Below are 26,421 nucleotides of genomic sequence, written 5' to 3'. Positions count from 1 at the left end.
AAATATATCCTTTAATTCCCCTTGTAGCAAAGATAACATTAACTGGAAAGCAATTTTGTGGGAATTGGGTTTAATTCAATTTTTTATCATATATCACAGTATGTTCAAAATGAATGTGACATAAATATAAAAGATAATGCATTTTAAAAATTAGAAGAGGAAAACATAAAATACTTTTCATATCTGTGCCCAAGAGTTCTTGACAAAAAAATGGTTAGGAGCCATTACAAAAGATAAAATATATAATTTCTATAAAATGAAATTAAAAACTTTTGTATAAGCAAAACTAGAATAGAATAAGGAGGAAAGCTATTGATGGGGGGGGGGGCGGGGATTCTTTGTATCTTAGAATATCAGGGAAAGATCTACTATTCAAGATAAATGCCCATAGATGAAGAACAAGAGCCATTCATCAATAGATAGAAACAAACTATAATAATCTTGACCCCATAGAAGAGATATGAGGAAGGATTTAGGCACTTCTTTGTAGAAGCTGGATAATCTGGGTATGGAATATTGTATATAATAACAGCCTTTTTCAATATGTAAGCTTTGCTGAAGTATTTTTTTTTTCTCTTTTAAGTTTTTTTTATTATAAGGAATGTCTTTCAGGGTGAAATAGGAAGGAGGAAATTAGAAAATGTAAATGATGTGTAAAAACTTGTCAAGAAAAATTAAAAATAAAAAAAAATTCTATCCTTTGACCCAGAGAATTCATAACTCAAGAAGCTTAAAGAGAGACAAAAGTCCTTTGTGAACCAAAAAAAAATATATATATATATGTAAAAATATATATACACACACACACACACACAATATGGCAGCTTAGTAGTAGAGGGGATAAAGCACTCAGCCTAGGAGTCAAGAAGAGACCTGTGTTCAAATGTGGCCTCAGATATTTAACTAACCATATGACTTTGTGTTAGTCTATTAGTCTCAATTTCCTTATCTCTAAAATGGTGATTATATATATAATTTATCTTTCTCCCATCACTATCCAGTAATTAGGATCATATAAGATAATATTTGGCAAGTGCTTAGCACAGTACCTGGAATGTCGTAGGTATTGTATTCATCATCATCAGATTTATATTACCATTTATGGTATTTGCAAAAAATGGAAGCCAAGTAGATGTGTTAATGGTTAAACAGATTGTGGTATACAATTACATTGGATATTACTGTGACCTAAAGAAACAGTGAATATGAGGAATACAGACAAAAGGGAAAACTTCGAGAATTGATGCCAAGTGAAGAAGGCAAAATCAAGAAAACACCAGTGATTACAACAGTGTAAACAAGAGAGAATGAACAAAATCTCTAAATATTGCAATTATTATGATCATATTTGACTTTAAAAAAGAGATTTAAAAATGTATCTCCTCTTTTCTGAGACTATAAGAGGAAAACACTATACTGGAAGTCTTTTGTTAACATTTAATTTTTTTCCCTTAATTACATATAAACAAAAATTTTTAAAGTTTCTTTTTAACATTCTTTTATTAAAATTTTGTGTTCCAAATTCTTTCTGCTTCCTTCCCTTTGCCTTTCCCTAATAAGGCAAGCAATTTGATATTTATTATACATGTGTAGTCATACAAAACATTTTCATATTGCCCATATTGCAAAAGAAAATGCAGACCAAAAACCAAGAACAGTAAAGAAAGTTTGAAAAGTATGTAACAATCTCTGGAGGTGGATAATATTTTTCATCATACGTCCTTCAGAATTATTTGTAATCATTGTATTGCTAAAAATAGCCAAGTCGATTCACAGTTAATCATCATACAATATTGCCATTATCTATCAAAATTATCTATTTCATGTCTTGTAATGCATCTCTTGTCTGGTCATAAATCCTTTCCTCATCCATAAATCTAACAGGTAAAATATTCATTGCTTTCCTGATTTGCTTATGATAATCACACTTTATATTTAAATAATATGCCCATTTTAACCTTATTTTGATATACGGTATGAGATGTTGATCCATACCTAGTTTCTGCCCAGTGTTGGTTAGTTTTGCTGAACCAGGGTGGGAAAAGGGTTATTTAAAAATGATGAAGCATAAAAATAAAAAATACCAATAAAATGTTTTCTAACAATTTAGCAAAACAAAATGGGATGTCAATTATTGCAAATGCAACATTTCCTCATTCTTGTCTCCTCATCTCTCCAAATGATGGAGTTAAGGTAAATGTTCTCAACCGTTCCTGGTTTAGACTTGGACATTATAACATATTTTGTTTTTACCTGACAATTCTTTACATTTGTGTTATAGTTGTATATATGATTTTCTTGGTTATGATTATTTCCACCTAAGTCTTCTCATGCTTCTGAATTCTTCAGGTTTTTTCATTTCTCATGGCATAATATTCCATTACTTTCATAAAGCACATCCTGTTTAACCATTCCTTAATTAGTGGTATCCACTATTTTGTCAGTTCTAAAGTACCACAAAAAGGACTCCTCATGGATATTTTCATATATGTGGGACTTTTCTTTATGTCCTTGATCTCTGTGATACATGATTAGGGGGGTGGGATCTCTTATTTGAAATGTGTTGACATCTTCAGTAATTTAATATTTTGTTTTGACATAGTTCTAAATTGTTTTCACAATGGACATGTATCATTGTCGTACACTATATTAGTATGTTGGTTTCCCAGAGCCCCTCCAATATTGACTTTACAGCTATTGCTATCCATACACTTTTCTGAATGTAAGCTGAAACCTGAGAGTTGTTTTATTTTTCATTTTTAATAGTGACTTGCAGGAATTTTACATATAATTTGCAATTTATATGGATTCATATATTTTATAATTTATCCTTAAATTTATGTCACTGATAGCAAATTTTATTAAATCACTGATCCATTCATTCAGAGAAACAAGGAAGAGATATTTTTTAATAGGGTATTAATTTTGGGATGGAGGAGAAATGAGGACGTCCAGACTTGTATTTTCATTGATGTAGGTGAAAGCAGCTCCCAGTGAGGGAACTTCTTTAGGCAATACATATCAGCCACTTCTGTGCAATTCAACAAATCCTAGAAAATTGCTCTGGACACTGAGAAATTAAATGACATGGCCAGGACCACAAGAATCAGTTTGTTTCAGAGGCAGGAGTTGAATCTCCATTATCTTAATTTTGGGACCAGTTTTTGATTTACTCCTTCATTACCTATTAGTTATTAGTAGTCTTAGAAGTTAACACATTTCCATTCTATTCATTTTACAAACTTAATCTATAGCAAGTGATCATTTTAACTTTCAATGTGACACATCCATCCATCTGTATGGAGGAATGAGGAAGCTGTTTAGTAGCCCTAGTGAACACCAACAAATGCTTTAGAACAGAAAGTGGAGCAATTTTGAGATTTTAGATCGGTAATTGACTATTGGTGAAGCCCAAGAGCATTTACTTCCTATTGTTTTCATTTATTACTAATTGCCAGTAGTCATAGGCTTGACTTTTTTTGTATTAGACAAAAAAATCTATTGCTGAATTGTTATCCTTTCCTAAGACAAATTTTATCTTTATTAAAGCTTTTTATTTTTCAAAACATATGCATAGATAATTCTGCAACATTAGCCCTTGCAAAACCTTGTGTTCCAGTTTTTTTACCCTTTTCTCCCACCCACCCCTTCCCTAGATGGCAAGTAGTCCAATATTTGTTAAACATGGTAGAAATATATGTTAAATCCAACATATGCATACATATTTATACAATTATCTTGCTGTACAAGAAAAATCAAATCAAACCAGAAAAGAAAATGAAATGCAAGCAAACAACAGAAAGAGTGAGAATGCTATGTTGTGGTCCACACTCAGTTCCCATAATTGTCTCTCTGGTTGTGGATAGCTTTCTTAATTACTGAACAATTGGAACTGGTTTGAATCATCTCATTGTTGAAGAGAGCCACGTCCATCAAAATTGATTGTTGTATAATCTTGCTGTTGCCATGTACAACGATTTCCTGGTTCTGCTTGCTTCACTTAGCATCAGCTTATGTAAGTCTATCTAGGCCTCCCTTAAATCATCTTGTTGGTTGTTTCTTATAGAGCAATAATATTCCATAACATTAATATACCATTCAGCCATTCTCCAACTGATGGGCATCCACCCAGATTTCAGTTTCTTGCCACTACAAAAAAGACTGCTACAAACATTTTTGCATATATGAGTCCCTTTTCCCTTTTTTTATGATCTCTTTGGGATACAGACCCAGTAGAGATACTGCTGGATCAAAGGGCACGCACAGTTTCATAACTCTTTCAACATAGTTCCAAATTGCTCTCCAGAATTGTTGGATCTGTTCACAATTCCACTAGCAATGTATCAGTGACCCAGTTTTCTTACATCCCCTCCAACATTTGTCATTATCTTTTCTGAGACAAATTTTTGATGTGGGAAGAAGATATAATCAGAAATAAAAGCATAAAACAAAACTTTAGGCATTTATCAGTCTTTTATGGAATTATGGAACGTAGGATCATATGTTGAGAGCTTGAAGAGGTCTTAGAAATAATTGACTTTAACCCCTTAAGGTACAGGCCATTTAGGTGTTAAAGTAGTAGAGCTGGAATCTAAGCCTATTTTCTTCTTTCTCTAAATCTAGCATATTTTCTACTTTACTATGCTAAAATCCCTTAAGGCTTCTGGAGTGCAACACTGTTATTTTGGAGTTGTAGGAAGGAAGATTCAGAAATTAATAGATTTGCCATGGGCAACACAGGTAATTCAAGACATAAAACTAACCATGACCTCCTATCAATAGTATGTGATAGAGTGGAAGGGCCAGCACACTTAGCTCTTCAACTGCTTCTCATGTCTTTTAACCTAGTGCTTTCCTCATTGGTTCCATTTCTCATGGTATCCTTGGCTTTAATTCCAATGTGATTGTTTCTTTTTAAACAAAACAAAACAACATATCTTGTTTTTTTGTCTTTACAGTATAGTTTTGTCTTTATATTATAGTCATTTCCCTTCCAAACTTAACATTCCCTTGTGATAAAGAAACAATTACTACAAAACTCTAGTATGTATATTGTGTCTGACAGAATATGCAATATTGTGTTCTAATATTCCTTTTTCTTCTCTGCCATGAAGGAAGAAGTATAATTCATTATTTTCTCTGGGACTTTCATTGTTTTTTTTTTTTCCCCCCATTACTCACAGTTAATCTTTTAGTAATTTTTTTTCCCCCTTTACATTATGTTTGATTTCTTTTTCTTCTGTTTATTTTGCTCTGCATCACTTCATGTGAATCACTTTCCCACATTTTTCATATTTGTCATTTTTTTACTGCACAAAAATACTACATTTTATTGTGGTATATGAATATTATGGAATATTATTGTTCTGTAAGAAATGATCAGCAGGATGATTTCAGAAAGGCCTGAAGAGACTTGCATGAACTGATGCTGAGTGAAATGAGCAGGATCAGAAGATCATTATATACTTCAATAACAATATTGTATGATGATCAATTCTGATGGATGTGACCATCTTCAACAATGAGATGAATCAAATCAGTTCCAATAGAGCAGTAATGAACTGAACCAGCTACACCCAGCGAAAGAACTCTGGGAGATGACTATGAACCATTACAAAGAATTCCCAATCCCTCTACTTTTTGTCCGCCTGCATTTTTGATTTCCTTCACAGGCTCATTGTACACTATTTCAAAGTCCTACTCTTTCTGTACAGCAAAATAACTGTATGGACATGGATACACATATTGTATTTAACTTTAACATATTTAACATGTATTGGTCAACCTGCCATCTAGGGGAAGGAGTAGGGGAGGGGAAAAGTTGGAACAAAAGGTTTTGCAATTGTCAATACTGAAAAATTACTCATGCATATATGGCTTGTAAATAAAAAGCTATAATAAAAAAAAATACTATATTTTATTCAGTTTTCAACCATTCTTCAAAGAAAGCCATTGCTATCAGCAAGAGTGCTGCTCAGAATATTTTGCTATGTAGTATATCTTATTTCTATCAGACTTTCTTGAGGTATATGTTCAGTCATAGGAACACTAACTAGGGAAAACAGAATGGACAGTTAGTCACTTTTCCTGCATAAATCTAAATTGAAATAGTTGAATAGTCCTACAGCTTTATATGCAGTATATCATTGTGCCTAAGACAGTGTTATATCTTCAAGATGATAATTACCATTAACTTGAGATTGATAATCTTACTTGAAGAATTTAGAAGAAGAATGATCTACATTGGAGGGTCACACTGATGACATATGTTTCTCAGATGCCTGTGATATATCACCTTCCTGCTGAAGTAGGCCTGTGTACATAGTGTTTAGTTATTAATGATGATGAGGCTAATGTTTCATTAGAGATGTTAAAGACTGATTCTAGTGTTCAGAATCCTCTATAATCTGGTCAGCCCCATTTCTTTTCAACCATTTCTTATGCTAATTTCCATCATTTAGCCCACATTCTAACTAAACTAGATTATTCTCTGCCTCCCATTTTCATCCTTTCCTCTTTTAATATTCTTGCACAGTGCCTGACATCTAATAGGTGCTTAGTAAATGCTAGTTAAGTTGACTTCCAGCCCTCAGATTGTGAACTCGAGTGCAAGGTTTCTCATGGATCTGTATTTCCTACTTTCCATAACCTATCACCAATTCTTGCAAGTTGTAGATAATAGTGTTGAATTAAGGATAAAACTAGGCATTCAGTAGATCTTTTTAATCTCTGAGTCATTTGGTATATAGGAGACAGACACACACACACACACACACACACTGTATTTAGAGCTGTAGTGGAACTCAGAAGTCATTTTGGGCATCTTCCTCATTGTACAGATGAGGAAACTGAGGCTGAGAAAAGTGAGATGACTTGCCCAAGATCATATGACAAGTTAGTGTCAGTGCAAGGAGCGGAGATTCAAACTAAGGTCCTTTGACTCAAAATCCAATTCTCTTTTAATTCTGGTTCACTTTTAAAGAACACTGCATAATAACTTCATTAAAGTTCCCTAAAGTCTAGATAAGACTTCATAAATTGTTTCTTCTACATACTAAAATAATTTTGCTACTAATACTTCCCCCCTAAGCCCTTTTGTAAGCTTTGATTTAGAATTCATCCTCCAATTAAAAAATAAATGCTCACGCTATACAGATAGGTTTTCTTTCTCCCAAGAGTAAGAATTAAGAATGGATGTAAGAACTCCCAAGAGTAAGAACAAGAATGGATATGTTTAAGTTAATAAGCTAGTGAGAATGATAGGAGCAAGGAGAGGGGAATTAGATAGTTAATAACATTTGTATGACCATTCAGAACATAATTAGAGGCATGGTTATGATCTCAGTTACATTTAGCTGAAGCCTTACAAATGCTGCTTTTGATATATCTTGAGTTCTGTTCCCAGCACTGCTACGAGTTTGTTTGCTATTAGCAATATGTTACTAGTCCTTATTTGTCTCATTGTTTACCTGATGGACCCAATGAAATATATAGCATATATAGTATTGAACAGCTGGTGCAGACTGCCATGTGGTCATATGGTCCTATCCACCTTTCAAGGCCTTGGATTTTAATCCAGCATTGTCCTGCTAGCATTTCAAGAGAAGAAAAATGGACTTATAACTTAGAATAATAATATGACCTATGTGGTCAAAAGTATCAAAGTTTAGAGGAGTCAAGAAGGATATGACCAATAAAAGACACTAAGCATTTTGGTAATTAAGATTTAAAAAAAAACCAAAAACCACTACCACTTTTATGGCCAACATTTCTGGTCTCCAAAAGTCCCAAACATTTTTCAAATTTTCGGGTAAATAACTTCACTGGGTAAAGGAAACCATACACTTGTATTGTTGTGGTGAACTTTTCCAAGACCCTTGCTCTGTCAGAATCTTCTAATCTTACTAAATCTTTCATTTTCTTATGTCTTCATTAAACTCTCAAAATGCATTGTTGTTGATTTACTGTTTGACTAGAGGCTTATGAAGCATGTATGAAATTTAAAAGATGGGCATTAGTTTGGAACCCAAGTTAATTAGTAGAAATCTTGTCAGCATCACATTGCAACCTCTGCTTTGTCTACTGTGCTCACCATGCCCTCTTTTTAAATCAGTAAAATTAATTCAAATCCAAAAACCCTCCAAAACCCTAACATTTTGTGTGTTGAGAGGTTTTTATTTGAATACATCTTGACTAGTCAGTCTCCTAATAGATTGTGATTCTTATTGGTTTAATGTTGTCTATTGAAGTTTGAATGGTTAAGCCATTGCCCTCATCAGGAATGGCATATGTCGGCAGTGGAATTGAACCCCAAGAGTAGTAAAGAGATTTACTTACACTTTTACCATAGGTAAGTAGATTTCTGGTGGTAGATTTTTGAAACACAATACAACTTAAGTTTAATAGGCTATGACTTTTTCTAATACGGTAGTAAACCATATAGGCTTTATTTTATCCAATTTAATAGTGATACACATAAGGCAAAGGTTTCAAGCTTTCAATTTTGTGGTCTCATCAAACAAGTTTCTTGACAGCTTTAATATGTGATTTTTTTTAAATAACTAATCTTTTAGGTGAATGGAAGAGAACCAGATGATGAAAATCTCAATAAATCTGAAATAAGCCAAGTGTTTGAGATTGCACTTAAACGGAACTTGCCTGTGAATTTTGAGGTAAGCTTATTAATAAGCAAGAATGATGTTCATATTAAGAAATGCTTAAGTATTCATTTTGGAGAAAGTGAGAATAAACTATACAGTTTTCTATACTTTGAATCCCTGATTTAACTTTAGAATTTAGTTATTTCTCAGGGCTGTCTTGGGAAGTCTTTGAGAAGTTTCTCAAGATCCTTTTGAGAAATCATCTTTTAAAAACTACTTATACAATGTTTTTATGAATTGTATTCCACCTTTTCAACTACATATGTTTAAAGAAAATTCCACTGTAATAAATCCAAAATAGAAAGCAAATACTTAAAAGCTAATAAATTAATTTAAGAAGAAAGGCTTTTAATTTCCAAAGGTATCTTTATTTGCAAATTCTTTTTTGATTTTGATTTGCCTATCTGAATGTACAAAGCATACGTTCTTTTATTTTTTCCAATTTGTCTACTAAAACAATGTTTCAGAGCTTCATTTTTTAGAAATTGTAACTGATTCCACCATATTTTCTCCCATTTTCACCATTAAGACTGAGAATAGCTAAGGTAGACTTTCAAAAGATTTTTTTTAGATAAATATTATTTCAATGATAAGGAAAAATATAGTTTCTGAATATATCCCCCTTCTGCCCCTAAACAGGATAGCTCTCTTGTAAAATACTGAGGTCTTAAGTATTAAAATGTAGCATTTTAATAAACAAACTTGTTGGTATTTTACCTGTAGATGTGACCCTAACCACTCTAACCCTACCTTATTTTATTTATATTTGTGAAATTTTAGGTGGTACTTCTGGCGATTAATACTTCTTTTAAATAAAACACTTTTTTATAACTTATATTTCTCTTATACTTTATCATATTTCTACTGACTCATGTTAACAGAATATGAATGTTTTCACAGTTTAGTTTTTTGAATTTTTTATGCAAAATGAGCTGAATTAGAAAACTAAGCTAAATAAAATATTTTGGTAGAAAAGCCTAGAGAGTTACATGCCTGGTTCTTCAGTAAAACTTACATAGAATTTGTGTTTATAATGCATTTGCAAATATGGATAGAAATGTAAAACTTTTGAATGTTAGAATCACTATTGGGCATTAGTATAGTATCATGTGTTCATAACAGCAGTAGAAATTTTTTAAAAGTAAAAGTTCATAATAATGAAATTGAATCCCTTGTTTGAGCAAAAAGTTGATTATATATAAAGTATCACTGGAAAATATTTCTGATATGTACAAAATGGAGCCTTGAATTTACAGTAGCAGAGTTGTGGAACTATATGGGACATTGGAGATTGAGCTGACCACCCTTCGTGTTATAGAGATGAAAATGGAGGTCCTGAGAGGGGAATGAATTTTCCCCTCTCATATAACTACAGAGCTGGATCACAAATCCCAAGTTTTCTGATTCTGAAGACACTTATTTGTCTTATTATACCACTCAACTTTAATCTTTTGGGAGTAACATGATGAGTTTGATACAGTTTGTGGGGAATACTTACATACCTAGAAATAGATAGGATGAAGAGGAAATACAGAAATGTGCAGAAATATATCAGAAATTAATAGATGTTAATGATGAATTGCTTCCTCAAACCATGTATTATATAATATTCAAAGATAATTTTTGTTAAAAATGTGTTAATAAAGTTGCATACATTATATTTTATCTTCCTACACATGTGCTGTATTTGCAAAGCATAGCCATACTTGGAAGGAATTAAATGTCCAGTGTCCTCTCCAGCCACAGCTGCTTTGGCTTTTAGCCTTGTGAAGTCATTTGTTTGTCTTTAGTGCCCTCAGTCTCTCCTCTGCTATCAAAACCTACTATTGAGAAGAGATATTTTTACTATATCTGATTGTTTTGGTTCAGTTGATCTGTTCCCTCTAAGACCAGGGTTAGTAGTCTTATAAAAATGTGTTGTAGGGTAAGAAGTCTAATGTTTTGATTTTAGAACTCTGTTCAGGCTCTGTTCAGAACCTTCTGTGTGATTTTGGAATTACCAGAATGTATTATCCTTTTGTATGGTATTCTAATTTATAGAACCTTAAAGGAGCTATAAAGGGCTTTAGAGACCATCTGTCCAGCTCCCTTATTATTCAAATGAAGATACTGTCATTTCAAAATATTAAGGAGTGACTGATGCTGGATTTGAACTCAGATCTTCTGGCTCCAAATCCAGTGTTATTTCTGTTGTGCTGATGCTGCCCCTCTATGTGATTTTTGGGCAAGTTGTGCCACTTCATTAGTAGGGTTCAGTTGTTTTGTCTGCAAAATAAGGAAAATCTCACCTACAAACTCATAGAGTGAGTCTGAATCATTTCTTGAGCTTTTATGCAAGTGTGAAGGATCAGCAAAAAAGGAGAAAAACAACAAAAATAGCTTTGAAAGATCAATGAGAAAATGTTCCTTTATATACATTTCCTTGACATGTCATCTCTTTTAGAAAATCTGTTCTTTAACCCCCAGTCTGTATTTCGTGTTGATGAACTTTGCTATAACCAGTGTCCCCTACCATTTTTAATAAGTGTTTATCACGCTTTCACTCAGTTTTTCCCTCTGAAACAGGTCACCAGGGAGAGTGGCCCACCTCACATGAAGAGTTTTGTGACAAAGGTATCAGTTGGCGAATTCATGGGTGAAGGTGAAGGAAAAAGCAAGAAGATTTCAAAGAAAAATGCTGCTATAGCTGTCCTTGAGGAACTAAAGAAATTACCCCCACTTCCAACAGTTGAAAAAATGAAACCACGAATCAAAAAGAAAACAAAATCAATAGTTAAGGTCAGATTCTTTCCTTTCTCTTTCTCTTTCTCTTTCTCTTTCTCTTTCTCTTTCTCTTTCTCTTTCTCTTTCTCTTTCTCTTTCTCTTTCTCTTTCTCTTTCTCTTTCTCTTTCTCTTTCTCTCTCTCTCTCTCTCTCTTTCTCTTTCTCTTTCTCTCTCTTTCTCTTTCTCTTTCTCTTCTCGTCACTTGTGGTTTTATTGTTGTAGTTTGTTTTTACATTACATGCATATACAGCTTACTCTCCCATACACCTTTTGTGACAGGTTTCTTGTGATGAAATTTAACAGTTAAGTTAGCAATAATAACATAGTGATCTCATCTGAAAGTGCATGCAATATTTCACATCTGTAGTTCCCCCCTATTTCTCTATGTAAAAAAAATTTTTTTTCAACAAATCTATTATCTCTCCCTTGTATCTTTCACTCCATTAAAAACACTTTTTTTTCAACAAATAGCCATAGTTAAGCAAAGCAAATGGCTATATAAAAACTATATCACATTCTGTGTTCCAAATTCATCACACCTCTGTCGTGGAGAGCATTTTTCATTATCAGTACTTTGGCCTCATGAATAGCCATTGTATTGATGATGATTCTTATAGCTTCCAGTGTTGTCAGTGTATAAATTGTGCTCCTTGTTTTCTTTATTTCCTTCTTTATTATTTTATAAAATTCCTCAGAATTGTTCACTTTTACAATATTGATGTTAGAATTTTAATTGTTAAATTAAATTTCGTTTTTTGCTCATTTCACTCTGCATTACATCATATATCACAACTTAATTCACACTTTTTCACTGAAGAACACAAAACTGCTTGACTTTTTAAAAATGTCTTTTATCTTTTTACATAACATTCATTTCTAAATTCCCATCTCTACTATATAGTAAGGTATCCTTTGTAACAAAGAATAAAAAAGAGTAGTAAAAACCAGATGAATGAAACTAACCACCATCTTACTTATACTTATTGCAATATATTTAGTATTTTACGCCAGTAGTCTCCCATCTCTTTGATAAATAGAGGGAAATACATTTTCTCAGCTCTTTTTAGGGCAAGCTTGTTCATTATAATAGTACACTATTCAGTTTGGGTTTGTTCATTCATTCCTTTTACATTGTTGGAATCATTGTGGCTTCCTCCCACAATTTTCTTATTATAATCTTCAGTTCATAAAGTCTTCTCATGCTTCTCTGAATTCTTCATATTTGTGGTTTTCTAGAGTACAATAATTTTCCATTGTGATAATGTACTACTATACTTTCTGTAGGCATTCCCTAAAAGGACCTATTTTGTTTCATATTCTTTGCTACCAGGAAAAAGATGTTGTAAATTATATTTTCAGTATATAGGACCTTTCTTTCTGTTTTTAATCATATTGTACCCACTGACTTTTCTTTAAAAAGTTTTTATTGATATGTTTTTGTTTTTTTTTTCATCAAGACAATTTTCAGGTATATCCCTCTGTCATTCTGCTCTCAGAAAGCTAACTCATATAGTAAAACATTTAAAAAAGGGAGGAAACCCCCCTACCCCCAACTCCACAAATTAGCCAACACTTCAGAAAAAAGGCTATTATTGCAGTCAGTGTTCCATGCTCATAATCCCCTACCTGGTTGTTTTGTTCTTCTGGTTTTTTTTTTTTTGTTTGTTTTTTGTTTTTTTACATTACCATAGTCATATATATTATTTTCCTAGTTCTTTCTCTCTCTCTCTCTCTCTCTCTCTCTCTCTCTCTCTCTCTTTTTTAAATTTTTCCTAGTTCAGCCTTGCATCATAAGATCATAAATTTAGATAAAAAAAGAGACCAGAATGCTTTCTTTTCTGGTCTGTCCATTTTACAGATGAATAAACAGGTGTGAGGGATTGTGACTTCTCTAGGATCATACAGGCAGGAAGTGGCAATGCCACAAATCAAATCTAGGTCATGTGATTTCAGTTCCATATTTAATTCCTACCAGTTTTTATAAATGTCCACATACTTCTCTGTAGGTACTATATTGGGCATTTCTTTCTTTCTTTCTTTCTTTTTTTTTGCTGAGGCACTTGGGGTTAAGTGACTTGCCCAGGATCACACAGCTAGGAAGTGTTAAGTGTCTGAGACCAGATTTGAACCTGAGCTCAGGGCTGGTGCTCCATCCATGTGTCACCGCGTTGCCCCCATATTAGGCATTTTTTACAAGACATATTCTATTATTTTCATTTGTCGCAACTTGTTTAGCCATTCCTTCATCAACAAGACCAGTTGATTTACTGAATTTTGGAACTGGAGGAAACTTCTGAGATAATGTAGCTCAATCTCTGTCAGACGTCTGAATCCTCTTTAATATTTATAGATTTTTAAAAATTCAGAAGAATTGAACCAGCCTTGCTATGCCTCTGCTTTGTGAACTGTAAAATGCATTGATAGTGGGTGTGAGAATTGCTAAGGCCTATTCTAGCTCTAAATCTTTTGATTCTATGGTTTTGAACAGTCCGCAAACATTCATTAAGCAACTCCTGCGTACCAGGCACTGGAATTACAAAAACAAAGATAAAACCGTTCCCACTTTTAAGAACATTCATTCCTGTCAGGGAAACATGCATGTACATGTACATATACACACATAGATAGGCATGTAAAGTGATGAGTAGAGATATTAGCCAAGATATTGGGTAGGAGATAGTGTTTGATGTAAGCTTTGGAAGAAATGATGGAGTCTTAGAGCAGAGATGAGGAAGAAGGATATACCAGGAATGGGTAATGACTAGTGGAAGGCACGTGGCAGAAGATGAAGAATTTGCATGTGGAGCATCAATAAGAACGTGAGAAAGGAGGCAGTATTTAATATGCAGGTTTCAGTTTTAATATTTAAAATTGCTCTAAGACTTTTAAGTCATTTTGTATACTAAAACCTGGAAAGTAGGTTATGAAAAGTTTTAAATGACAGTGGTTTGTATTTTATTTAAAAAATAACAAGGCCATTGGAGTTCATTGAGTTTGGAAATGACAAGTCAATTGTGTACTTATGGGTAATCACTTTGGTGCATGTGCATATGTTAGATTGGAGCGTTCAACTAGTGGTTGTCTAGTCTCTACTTAAGTCCTGTAATGACAGGGAATTTAGCACCCGTTTTTTGATTTCTCTGATTAATAAGAGGTTCTTTCTTAAATTGAGCTAAAATTGTTTTCTTATACTTTCTACCCATTTGTTCTGCCCTCCAGAACTAAGCAAATATTAAATAAGGACCACCTCATTATATACTTTGAGTGTTTTTAGCTCAGTAGTTTGCCTTCCCATCTCTCTTCCGTCCCACCTTCACAAAAGCAAAACAAAATAAAAAACAACCTTCTACCATATGAATATCACTTGGAATTTCCTTCTAGTAACAATAGTGTATACTTTCCACTTCTGATTTCTCAACTCTTCATAACTACCGATTCAACTCCTGAACTTCTTCCTTCTGACTTCGCCTTCTGAGCCTTCTCTTTCAGAAGTCATCAATGATTTTTTAATAGCTTTTTATTTACAAATATATGTATAGATAATTTTTCAGCATTGACAGTTGCAAATCTTTTTGTTCCAACTTTTTCCCTCCTTCCCCCCACCCCTTCCCCTAGATGGCAGGTTGACCAATACATGTTAAATATGTTAAAGTATAAATTAAATATAATATATGTATACATGTCCAAACAGTTATTTTGCTGTACAAAAAGAGTTGGACTTTGAAGTAGTATACAATTAACCTGTGAAGGAAATCAAAAGTGCAGGCAGACAAAAATAGAGGGATTGGGAATTCTATGTAGTGGTTCATAGTCATCTCCCAGAGTTCTTTCCCTGGGTGTAGCTGGTTCAGTTCATTAGTGCTCTTTTGGAACTGATTTGGTTCATCTCATTGCTGGAGATGGCCACATCCATCAGAATTGATCATCATATAGTATTGTTGTCAAAGTATATAATGATCTCCTGGTCCTGCTCATTTCACTCAGCATCAGTTCATGAAAGTCTCTCCAGGCCTTTCTGAAATCATCCTGCTGATCATTTCTTACAGAACAATAATATTCCATAACATTCATATACCACAATTTATTCGGCCATTCTCCAATTGATGGGCATCCACTCAGTTTCCAGTTTCTGGCCAGTACAAAGAGGGCTGCCACAAACATTCTTGCACATACAGGTCCCTTTCCCTTCTTTAAGATCTTTTTGGGATATAAGCCCAGTAGTAACAGTGCTGGGTCAAAGGGTATGCAGTGTCATCAATGATTTTTAAAAGTCTTTTTCATGATGTCTTTTGTTTTTATACTATCTTTATTGCCTATTTTATTGCTCCTTTTCTCAACAACGGATGATGTTTTAAAAGTTCAGCAAAATGAACCATGTCATGCTAATGTTCTATATTCATGTCCTCCTACCTCTGCAAAGAAAGTAGTGAGATATACATTATCTTTACTTTCTTTCAAGTCCAATCTTGGTCATTAGAATTGTATAGCATTCATTATACATATTTTTGTTCTGATTGTTTCTTCAATCAGTGACTAAATTACTAAATCTCATGTTCTTTTCTTAGTCTTCATTCTCTTTGGTCATTCTAAAATAGTCAGGTTTTTTTAGTGTCTCTTCCATATGCTTTCTCTCTTTTTCAGTGGCTTCTATGTCATTGTTTCACTGGTTTTTCTCTTACATATATGACTTTTTCTCAGTCTCTTCTCTTTCATTATTATCCTTCTCTTGTACCCTAAGCATGGGTGCTCCCAAAGACTTTAACATTTGGTATCTTCCTTTAGTGATCTCATCTCTTATCATGGATTCAATGATTACCTCTGCAGAAATCACCTCTAATTTATTTATTTCTGATTCCTTAAGAGAGATGGCCTCTAATTTTATATATTTCTAATGTCTACTCTGAGGAGAGTCACTTTAGGCAGCTAGGTGCCATATAATGTGCTGTATTGTCTCATCTGTAAAACAGAGTTGATGATAATAGCACCTACTCCATGGGGTTATTTTGAGGCTCACCTGAGATAATATGGTAAAACTTTAAAGCACTGTATACATGTTGGCTATTATCCCCATTTGCTTATGAGACATTCCATTTAGATAGCTGGCCAACACCTTACCCTAATTCATCACTTTCTTCTCTTTGCAAACAACCAGACTTTTCACCCCCCTTACTTTGTTGTTCTGTGTTTCTGTCATTGGTACCACTCTCCTTCCAAGTCACCTAGGGTCAAAAGTCCTTAAGTTGTCTTCAACTTTTCCTTCTCTCTCACCTAGTTTGTTGCCAATTCTCGTCAGTTATGCTTCCCAAACATCTCTTGCCCCAGTTCCTTTTCCATTAGCAAAATCACCTTAGTTTAGGCCTTCTTTGCTGGATAATGTTAATAGTAATTTCTAATTTGTCTCATTGACTCAAGTCTCTCTCCTGTTATTAATCTTCTACATATCCATCAAAGTGTATTCTAAAAATACAGTTCTGATCATGTCAGCTGAGAAATTTTTAATTTGTGCTTACCTGCCCAATAATATAGTTCATCTATGCAAAAAATGTATTTTATAAAACCTAAAATCTTGAGTGTAATACTGATAAGATGTTTTTTATATGTCACCCACCATTATGTTCTTTCTACTTTGGTTTCTTAAAAATCATTTTTACACTATAATAGCATTTCATATTTTTTACGACTTTATTTTATGGTACCTTATTAAACACTTACCTCATTGTTCCCTTGTGAACTAGGGACAATAAGTATTATGTTTTTGCTACAAATAAAGGATTCGAGACACAGAAGATAATGTCAAAGCTAAAATTTGAACTCGGGGCTCTGGTGTTCTGATCTAAATGTTCCTCCTAGGAAAAGACATTGCCTTTTGGTGAAAAGAAGTGAATAGGCATTCAAGTTATCCTTTGATTAGGGTTTCCCTTGATCATGGTTCTGTTTTAAGGTAATAATGCTCAATTTGTAAAGGGCAAATTCTTAATTCATGTTTCATAGCTGTGATATTTACAAGTGTCCTTTTTAGAAAAAAAGTTTAAATTTTAAAACAACTTAGAAAGTAAATTCAGTTTCAATTAAGTAAAATACAATTCTGAAATTATTCCTACCAGTAATGTGACATCCAATTTCCCCAATATCATTTCCTTTTTAGCTACAGACAAGCCCAGAATATGGTCAAGGAATGAATCCTATTAGCCGACTTGCCCAGATCCAGCAGGCCAAAAAAGATAAGGAGCCTGAATATATGCTTCTCACTGAGAGAGGTCTTCCACGCCGCCGGGAATTTGTGATGCAGGTAGGAGAAGAGAAGGGTTGGGTTTGGCTACATAACACACCAGTTTTATTACATTGGAAAAGTTGTTAATGAAAAAGTAGATTTCCTTATTCTTTTTCCTGGTGTCTTTCTTCTATCAGACAGTCTTTAACATATAGATAACAACTTGGATTTGTATCTTGTCCCTGATTTGTTGCCATTCAACAAGGCCCTTAAAAAACAAATACCAAGGTATTTGTCTAGTCCTGTTCCTGGAATTGAGGGTAGTATATAGGAGGGTTTTACTGGACTTAGTGAAATCTTTCATGTTAACAGCCTAGTGTTAACTTATGTTTGGAGATCACTTTTTGGGATAAAACATTCTTTGAAATGTTTGCTTAATTGGGGGACAGGAGGAGGGAGAAAAATTGGAATACAAGGTTTTGCAAGGGTTAATGTTGAAAAATTATCCATGCATATGTTTTGAAAATTAAAAAGCTTTAATAAAAAAGTAATAAAAATATTTGCTTATTTTTGAAACATCTTACTGTAATGTTTTGTTATTTTCTTGAAAGTATCAATGTCAGGATATCCCTTGACATTCATTATGTGGCTTATTTTGTTGACAGTTCTAAATAGTCTTTACTATTTGCCCACTAGAGCCTTTTGATCATACAAGATTTCAGATTAGATAAAACTGTTGTATTATTTTTTTACATGCCCACAGCAATATGTCATTTGGACTATTTTTATACCTAGGCATTTGGTAGACTCTAAATCCTCCTGTTTTTATCCCTGGAACAGCTTAGAAGTAGGGCTAATAGGAAGCTTTGAGATGAAATAAATCATTCTTAAAAAGTCAAAAGTTGAGTACAGAACAATGTGCAAGTTAGAACTAGAAAGGATCTTAGAGTTTTTCAAACTAATTCTTGTATTCTCTATTTGGTGTGGTTTAGAGTTTGTGACTTTACAGAGAACAGCTTGGATAAAACTATTAACCTTTTTAACCTTGTTACCATTTTTGCACTTTGATTATGTTGCTTGACTTCATGTAGGTCAAAGTTGGTGGTCACACTGCTGAAGGAATGGGCACAAATAAGAAGGTGGCAAAGCGTAATGCAGCAGAAAATATGTTAGAAATCCTAGGTTTTAAAGTCCCCCAAGCCCAGCCCCCCAAGCCAGCGCTAAAGACGGAAGAAAAGGTAACCATCTGAATGTTGATTTCTTTTTCTGTCATCCAAAGACCAACATAATCTTTCTCTCTAAGGAGACTTGTCATTAGGGGCCAACATTAAATAAGGTCCTTGAGAAAGTCTTTTTTTTTTTTTTTTTTTTTTTTTTTAAAGGAAACATGCTCTAGTGGTTGCTTCAACACTTATGGTATTTTTTAAGTATCTACAAATTGACTGTGCAGAATTGTTTATGAATTCTTATCCTTGCTTAGTATCTTAAAGGTACCAAGCAGTTGTTTAAAAGCAATTCCTTGAGGATCTCTACTTATAATGGGGGATAATTGTTCTTGGAATTTGTGTTTGATTTAGACCTTTCTTAGTATGGAGAGGCAGAACAGCAAAGAGGACAAAGAACTGGCCTCAAAGCCAGGAAAACTTGGATTCAAGACTTACCTCTCACATATTCTGGCTTTGTGACTCCACTTAAATCACTACAAGGTTCTAGGAAATTCCTTAAGACTAAATTGCATAGAAAGTTGTGTCCCACATTGATAAAGTGAGGTTTTGTCATTCAGGAGTTCCCTCTATCAGTAAAGTCATAGATTGATTCAGTACCTATTCCTAACCCTTAAAGTAAAATGTGCTTAGGAGACTGGTTAACTTGAGGCTAAGTGAATGAGCTAGATTTGATTTTCCAGAACATTTACAGTGTGATGTTAGATTTGGAAAAGAAGGCACAACTTCCAGTAGTTTTGATGTGGAACTTTCTCCCTCCAACCCTAATGCAGGTTGCCTGCTGCTCAGAAAGGTCAGGTAAAAAATAAAGTCATGCTGGAAATTTTCACTTGTTCACTGGAATGGGCAAGCAGCACTTTCTAGTTAAAACCTTTAATGATTTTTGAAACTTTTGAATGATTTTGTCAGGATAACCCTGAGAATACCATGATTGTTTGGTTTATTTGTGCTTTAAACACCTCTGAGAACAATCCTCACCTATTGCTTCACAATATTAGAGGCTCTGAATTGCCTTATTGTAACAAGCCCTGTCTAAATGTTGGGCTTTGCAGAATTTCTTTCCAAAGCTTGTAGAGATTGATTTGTCATTAATTACCAAGAAGGTGAGAGTCCTTCCTTTTGACTGAATTTAAATCTGTATCACTGATAGTTCAGTCAGAGAGCATAAACTGTCAGATCTGGAAGAACAGTTACTTCCCTTTCTAGATGAGGAGTTGAGGCCCAGTAAGGAAAATGACCTGAACAGTCATATAGATAATTATTGATAGCTGAGACTTGAAGCTTGATATCTAGCCTCTCCCTTGATATTTCCACTGCACCACATTGCCTTTATTCCGTGTGAAACAGTATCTTACTTTCATCTCATTTGAGATGGTGAGAATGTTCTTTGATTTATAAATTAAAGATCAACCTAAAATTTTCCTTTGTATTAGCGTGATTTTACATTATTTAATCATCTTTTGGCTCCTTTGGGTTAAGTTGTCCATTTCTCACTGCTCTTTCTTTGAATACCATTGTTTAGCATTTCAGGGTTAAGAGAAAACCACTTTCTCTATAACTCTATAACTCTGAGCAACATTATCTTAAGGGGTGTGTGGTTTTACATTCTGTGGGAGAGTGAGATACCTTGTAATGGGTTTTACTGCATATTGTAGTAGTGACCTTAATAATCCTGCAAGTTCTTGGTGGTGACAGAGCTCTCTAATTTAGAACTGCAAATATAAATCCAATAGACACTATTAATCTTTGACATGTAAATACCAAAAACTAATTTGTCCTCTGTGCACTCAAATTCTTTAGAGAATTGCTATTGGTTTTTGTTTCTGACTTTGTTTTTTTAAGACCCCAGTAAAGAAACCAGGTGATGGAAGAAAAGTTACCTTTTTTGAACCCAACTCTGGTGATGAAAATGTGACCAGTAAGTGTGAACTCATTGGAATTTTGAAATGGATTTGCCTGAATGTGTGAATGTTGTAGTTTGTGGAGGGGAAAAGGAAATAGAAATATCACTTAGTATTGCTTTATATTTTATACCAAGATTCTCACCGCTTTGTACTTGCCTTTGTCACTGAAACCTTTTCCTTCATTGATTATACTAAGCATCAGTTTCAATGGTTTCCTTGGACTTTTTCTTTGTCTTATTCCCATATTCTCTTACATGCTATGCCATATGGAACAATTTGATTACCTGTTGTTCTGGGTTGCCTTCTTTCCTTTCACCCTTTTCCCCTTGAACTAGGAACATGAAGACCTGAGGTCTAATCCTGGCTTTCTCATTAACTCACCTGGGACCTTGGGCAGGTCACTTCCCTTTTCAATTGTCATTTTCCATAAAATGAAGTTATTAGAGGAATAATTCTATTCCCCCGCTGTGCTGTTACAAGTTCTGTGTTCTAAGGTCTCATCCAACTCTGATGTGTATAATACATCCTAGTTGATCTCAGAGTGCTTTTTCAGGGACTTCTCAAGTGTATTCCCAACATTCCTTTGTTTCTGTTATGTCTTAGATTTTTATTATATGTGTTGTCATATATATTTTATTCAATATAGAGTTTTGTGTGTGCATGTAGCCACTTTGCCTCTTGTTTCTTTGTGCCTCTTGTGCATTTAGGTTGGATGGATGTTTTGAACTTATGTTCATGTCTTCTTAGGTAATAAGGAAGATGAATTTAGGATGCCTTATCTCAGTCATCAGCAACTTCCAGCAGGAATTCTTCCCATGGTGCCTGAAGTGGCACAGGCGGTAGGAGTCAATCAAGGACATCATACCAAAGAGTTTACCAGGGTAGCTCCAAATCCCGCCAAGGCAACAGTCACAGCCATGATTGCTAGAGAGCTATTGTATGGGGGGACCTCCCCCACAGCGGAGACCATTTTAAAGAATAACATCTCCTCAGGCCATGTTCCCCATGGGCCACTTACCAGACCCTCTGAGCAGCTGGATTACCTTTCCAATGTCCAGGGAATCCAGGTAATTATTTTTTATCTTTTCATATTTTCCCAGCTTCTTGGGAAAATACTAAGTATCATGTGCCACAACAATTAATTATAAAAAATTCTTTTTTTAGGGGAAAGAATGAACTAAGTTCTGCTTTGGCCTAAACTTTTTTTTTTTTTTTTTTTAATAATAGCTTTTGGTTTTCAAAATACATGCAAGAAAGTTTTTAACATTCACTTTTGCAAAACTTTGTGTTCCAGATCTTCTCCCACTCTCTTCCTCTAGACAGCAAGTTATCCAATATATGTTAAAACATGTACAGTTTTTCTATACATAATTCCACATTCATCATGCTGCACAAGAAAAGTTGGATCAAAAAAGGGGAAAAAAATGAGCATGCAAACAGCAATAAAAATGGTGAAAATGTTATGTTGTGATCCACATTCAGTCCCCAGTCCTCTCTCTGGGTACAAATGACTCTATCACAAGTCTATTGGAATTGTCCTGAATCATCTCATTGTTGAAAAGCTTGACCTAGACGTCTGAATTTTTGCTCAGGTTTAGAAGATATACTTTCCATCATGAGTCTTAGAACTAGAAAAAGTTACATCACTTGGTTGCTGAAAAAGAGTCTCAATAAATAGACAAGCCCTCTGGAGACTTACAGGCCTTTTACCAACCTTTGAAAGGAGCAGTTTTGATGAAGTTGATGTTCTTTGTATGTGACATTTTATTTTGTTTACAGAGATGGAGAAGTTGTGAGAGATTAGGGTCCCTGAGAGGAATTTGTAGGCCTAGGATTGATCTCAGCAACTGCAAAAGTAGCTTATGGGGAATGATTTGGTATTAATGAGGATTCACCAGAGTGTGTGTGATGATGGATAAAAATATTTGTCTCCAGGTCTTGGCTCCTCTTTCTTGACCCAATAAGGCCTAGTGACCACTATGGAAGATGTAGGCAGATAAATACAGGTGTGATCTCTGGCCCAAAGCACTTGTCTCATTTTTCTTAACATCTTGTGTAGGAGTAGTTGAAAATGGCCCAGGGAATTTTTTACTTGTCCTTAGGAATGACACTCATTTTTTTTTTTTTTTTTTCTGTTTTTGTTGGCCTTCTTAGGTGGAATACAAAGACTTTCCCAAAAACAACAAGAATGAATTTGTCTCTCTTATAAATTGCTCCTCTCAGCCACCTCTGATCAGCCATGGAATTGGAAAGGATGTGGAATCCTGCCATGATATGGTATGTTAAAAATATTGAAGTGGCTTTGCCTCTTCTCAGGATGGTTCTTTTGATTGAAAATTAAATATAGGGCTATGAAATAAAAAAGCCCAAGTGCTGTTCCACTTATTTCAGCTGGTAATTGACCTTATATTTATTTTGAAAATCCATTCTCTATAATTCCACTCCATTGGAAATTCCTCATATATGCAGAACATTATGCCCAAGAACACTGTAATTACATTCTGAGCTGGTTGTTCAAGTTTCTCATTCTGTTTGTGGTCCAGAAATAATCCACTTTTGACCCGCCTGAAATGCAGACTGGGGAGAGTTATTTCTCTTGCACCAAGTCTCACACTGGAATGAAAACTATTTTTTGCTATTTACTTTCTACCTCTCTTTCTTTTCTTTCTGCTCACTGCTTCTCCTTTTATCTTTGACTTTGGGAATCCATTGTCTTGATTCATAATGGTCCTGGACTAGTATTTAGCCCTTTGTTAGCCCTTGGGAACCTCTTTTCTCCTTGCCAGAGTGAAATACATCACTTTGCAGCAATGGCACCAGTCAAAATCTCTGGGGATGCTGGCAAAATCACTCTGGTGCTTATGTGTCTAAAGAGTCTGAGGTGTCAAAACAAGACAAGAGAACCTGTGCTTTCCTTAGTGAGAGTGTCCCCACTTCCAGACTTTAGTAGATAGTTGTCATGAGTGGGTATATCTGCAAAGAAAAGGCGACCCCATCCCTGGGGGTGAACTGCTTTGACTTTAGGACTGCTCAGGCCTTGGACCCATCTTGGACCACCCCGGTCACTTCTGGCCACCATGAGGATTATTAGAAGCAGCAGCATCAAATGGGAAAATGCTGAGGGATAAAGGTTCTTCCTCAGACTTGTAAGGAGGTGCTGCCCTACAGAGCCCCCCATTCCCGCTCCCCACGTCGGATTTGTTGCCCTGTGGTTGTGAGAACTATCCTCTCTCTTCCCCCCAGGCTGCCCTGAACATTTTAAAGTTGCTGTCTGAGTTGGACCAACAAAGTACAGAGATGCCAAGAACAGGAAATGGACCAATGTCTGTGTGAGTGAGTTGTTACTATGGGAAATGAGACTTGGCTGCCCTCCCTGACTCCTGCAGGCCTTGGGCTTTCTCCAGTTGTCTGCTGGGGGGATACTTCCCTGTCCCCAGAGAGATTTTCCCATCTAAAATAGCAAGGGCCCCAATCTGCCTCTGCCTCCCTGCTGGGCTTCAGGCATTTGTGGTGTTGGTGGTTTGTTGGTCATTTCATAACTGTGAGGCCTCATGATTTCTTTTGTGTTTTTTTCTTTAAAGGTGTGGGAGGTGCTGAACCTTTTCTGGCCACAAACCACTTTAAAAATTCAACATATATACTGAATATACTGAAACTGCTTTGCAATTTTGGAATTTCTGATGCCTCCAATGGTGGAGAGATGTGGTGAATGATGAAATGAAGAAGGCAATAGTGATGAGAATGGAGACAAACAGGAGGAGGCTGTGATTGTGAACTCTCATGGTTTCTTCTGGTGGGGCCAGACAGGAGGTGGCAGTGGGGGAGCTCCGATAAGAGCTAAAATCATGCACAAGCTACTGCTTGGATATGTTCGTGGGGAAGGAGGGTCAAGTGAAGGGAGAGCAATTCTCTGGTCTCCTGCATTGAGTCCTCCTGTCTCAACTAGGAAGTAATTGTTCATCATCCTGGAGTCACATGGTCTTCTTCAGTGCTTTGTCTTGTGTTTTTATAGATGTGTGAAACCAGAAAAGGAAAGCAGTCCCCTTCTCAAACTGGCTAACTCAAACCTTTAGGGACAGACACTGGACAGCAGTGCCTGACAGGCATTAGACTTGACCCAAGTCTGAAAGCACCAGAGAAAATCAAATGCTTCCTATTCAGTGTAACCTGTTATAGAGTGAGTGCTGCAGCCCTTCCATCTTCCTTGTAGTTACTGAAACCATAACCATTGCTTTATCCTAAGACAGTGATACATTTTTAGTTTCCTTTTTTGTTTTGATTGAAACGACACTATACGTTTTTTTTTTCATTTGAAAGTTTCTCAATTGTATCTAGTTATATAGCACAGTTTAGAAACTTGTCTGAGACTGACGTTCTCTGTAAACTAACCTGCAAAGATCATATCCATGTATGTGGCTATACATTTTGTTTTTATCGGAATAGCCTAGTACCATTCCGATGATGCCAATTGTGTGCCATCCAGTTTAATGTTCCAGATATATATAGAGAGATATAGACATATTTACATATGTCTATATCTCTCTCTGTATCTCTATATATAATCTTGATGAAGTTGCCCAATGGTTGTGTAAATTGGACATTTTTAGGAATTTTAAGCTTCACATGATCATTTGGTTCATTTACTATTTCCTTTTTTTTGTTAAAACACAGAATTTAAAATAAATGAATTTTGATCTTTCTTTTTAAAGATTATTAAAAAAAATAAATGTGTGTATATATAGCTCTCTGTGGCACACAGCTTTCACAACACTACAGGATATGATCTCAGTATAGTACATATAAAAACTGCAGATTGATTTTCCTTGAGTGCTTTATACTGTTGAATTACATCTCCATGTAGGGCTGAAAAAAATTAGCGATGTTTATATATAAAACTGTGTTGCTTTTGATGTTGTGTTATTGTGCACAGAAATGTGTGCAGTAAGTTTTTGCATATGGTCCCGGTAAAAAAGCACGGTCGCCTTGCAAGTTAAGTACTGCTTCAGTTCATTGTTCACGCTGGAAATTTTTTCTCCCCATGGAATGTAAGTAAAACTGAGTGTTTGTCACCAATAAATGGTCATACTAAATTTTTTTGGTTAATTTATTCTTGTATACTATTGTTGCTGGATTGCCTTCCCCTTCCTTTCCCTCCTTAGGGGAATGGAGGGAAGAATTTGTAATGCTAATGTGATTCAGTCTGGCCAGTAATCAGAAGGTCTGAAATAACTTTATATAAAAACCATTGATCAATAAAATTGCAACTAATGAATCCTGGTAATCTCGAGCAGTGACTAAAGAAATGGAATACAAAAACTTGTTTCTGGATCATAAACCTCATGGGTCTTTGGACTCTGATGTTAATGGATGTGCAGTTGTAAGTAGGGCAGCATAATCTCAGGACTACTTTCTCCCTAGGCTCTTCTGAAAGTTGTATTAGTTCCCTTCCCTTGAGGCCAGACTGACACTGGCAGACTTACTTTCCCTTCCATGCATCCTTCTGTGGTTTGGGAGGCCTCAGGTGTATCACAGACCAGATTCTCGGGGGAGGAGAACAAGCTGTCTGTGCCTTACTGGCACCAAAGTAGGGCAGCCCCATTCATATCCTCCCCTTTACTGAATTTGTTCTGGACACCATAGTTGCTGTTATCTGTGAATA

General features: G+C 35.0%; 1 protein-coding gene across 17 annotated transcripts in view; it reads left to right on the top strand.

Annotated features, from left to right (window-relative positions):
- STAU1 (staufen double-stranded RNA binding protein 1) overlaps positions 1–26,034 on the top strand; it is a 60,410-nt gene extending 34,376 nt beyond the window's left edge. For 14 of the 17 annotated variants that reach the window (XM_031951600.1, XM_031951595.1, XM_031951589.1 and 11 more), the window contains 9 exons: positions 8,574–8,672; positions 11,208–11,438; positions 17,570–17,713; positions 18,727–18,873; positions 20,701–20,776; positions 21,510–21,829; positions 22,917–23,039; positions 24,006–24,091; positions 24,344–26,034. In XM_031951600.1, coding sequence (XP_031807460.1) covers positions 8,574–8,672; positions 11,208–11,438; positions 17,570–17,713; positions 18,727–18,873; positions 20,701–20,776; positions 21,510–21,829; positions 22,917–23,039; positions 24,006–24,091; positions 24,344–24,359 — 1,242 coding nt within the window. In that variant the 3' untranslated portion in view covers positions 24,360–26,034. The remainder of the gene's footprint in view (positions 1–8,573; positions 8,673–11,207; positions 11,439–17,569; positions 17,714–18,726; positions 18,874–20,700; positions 20,777–21,509; positions 21,830–22,916; positions 23,040–24,005; positions 24,092–24,343) is intronic. The other 3 variants (XM_031951590.1, XM_031951588.1, XM_031951601.1) reach the window with 1 other exon arrangement.
- The last annotated feature ends 387 nt before the right edge of the window (positions 26,035–26,421 follow it).

The sequence above is a fragment of the Sarcophilus harrisii genome, chromosome 2 (assembly GCF_902635505.1).
Source record: "Sarcophilus harrisii chromosome 2, mSarHar1.11, whole genome shotgun sequence".
NCBI classification, from domain to species: Eukaryota; Metazoa; Chordata; class Mammalia; order Dasyuromorphia; family Dasyuridae; genus Sarcophilus; species Sarcophilus harrisii.
Note: the sequence above shows the minus strand (reverse complement) of the source record. Positions and strands in the feature narration are given on the sequence as shown.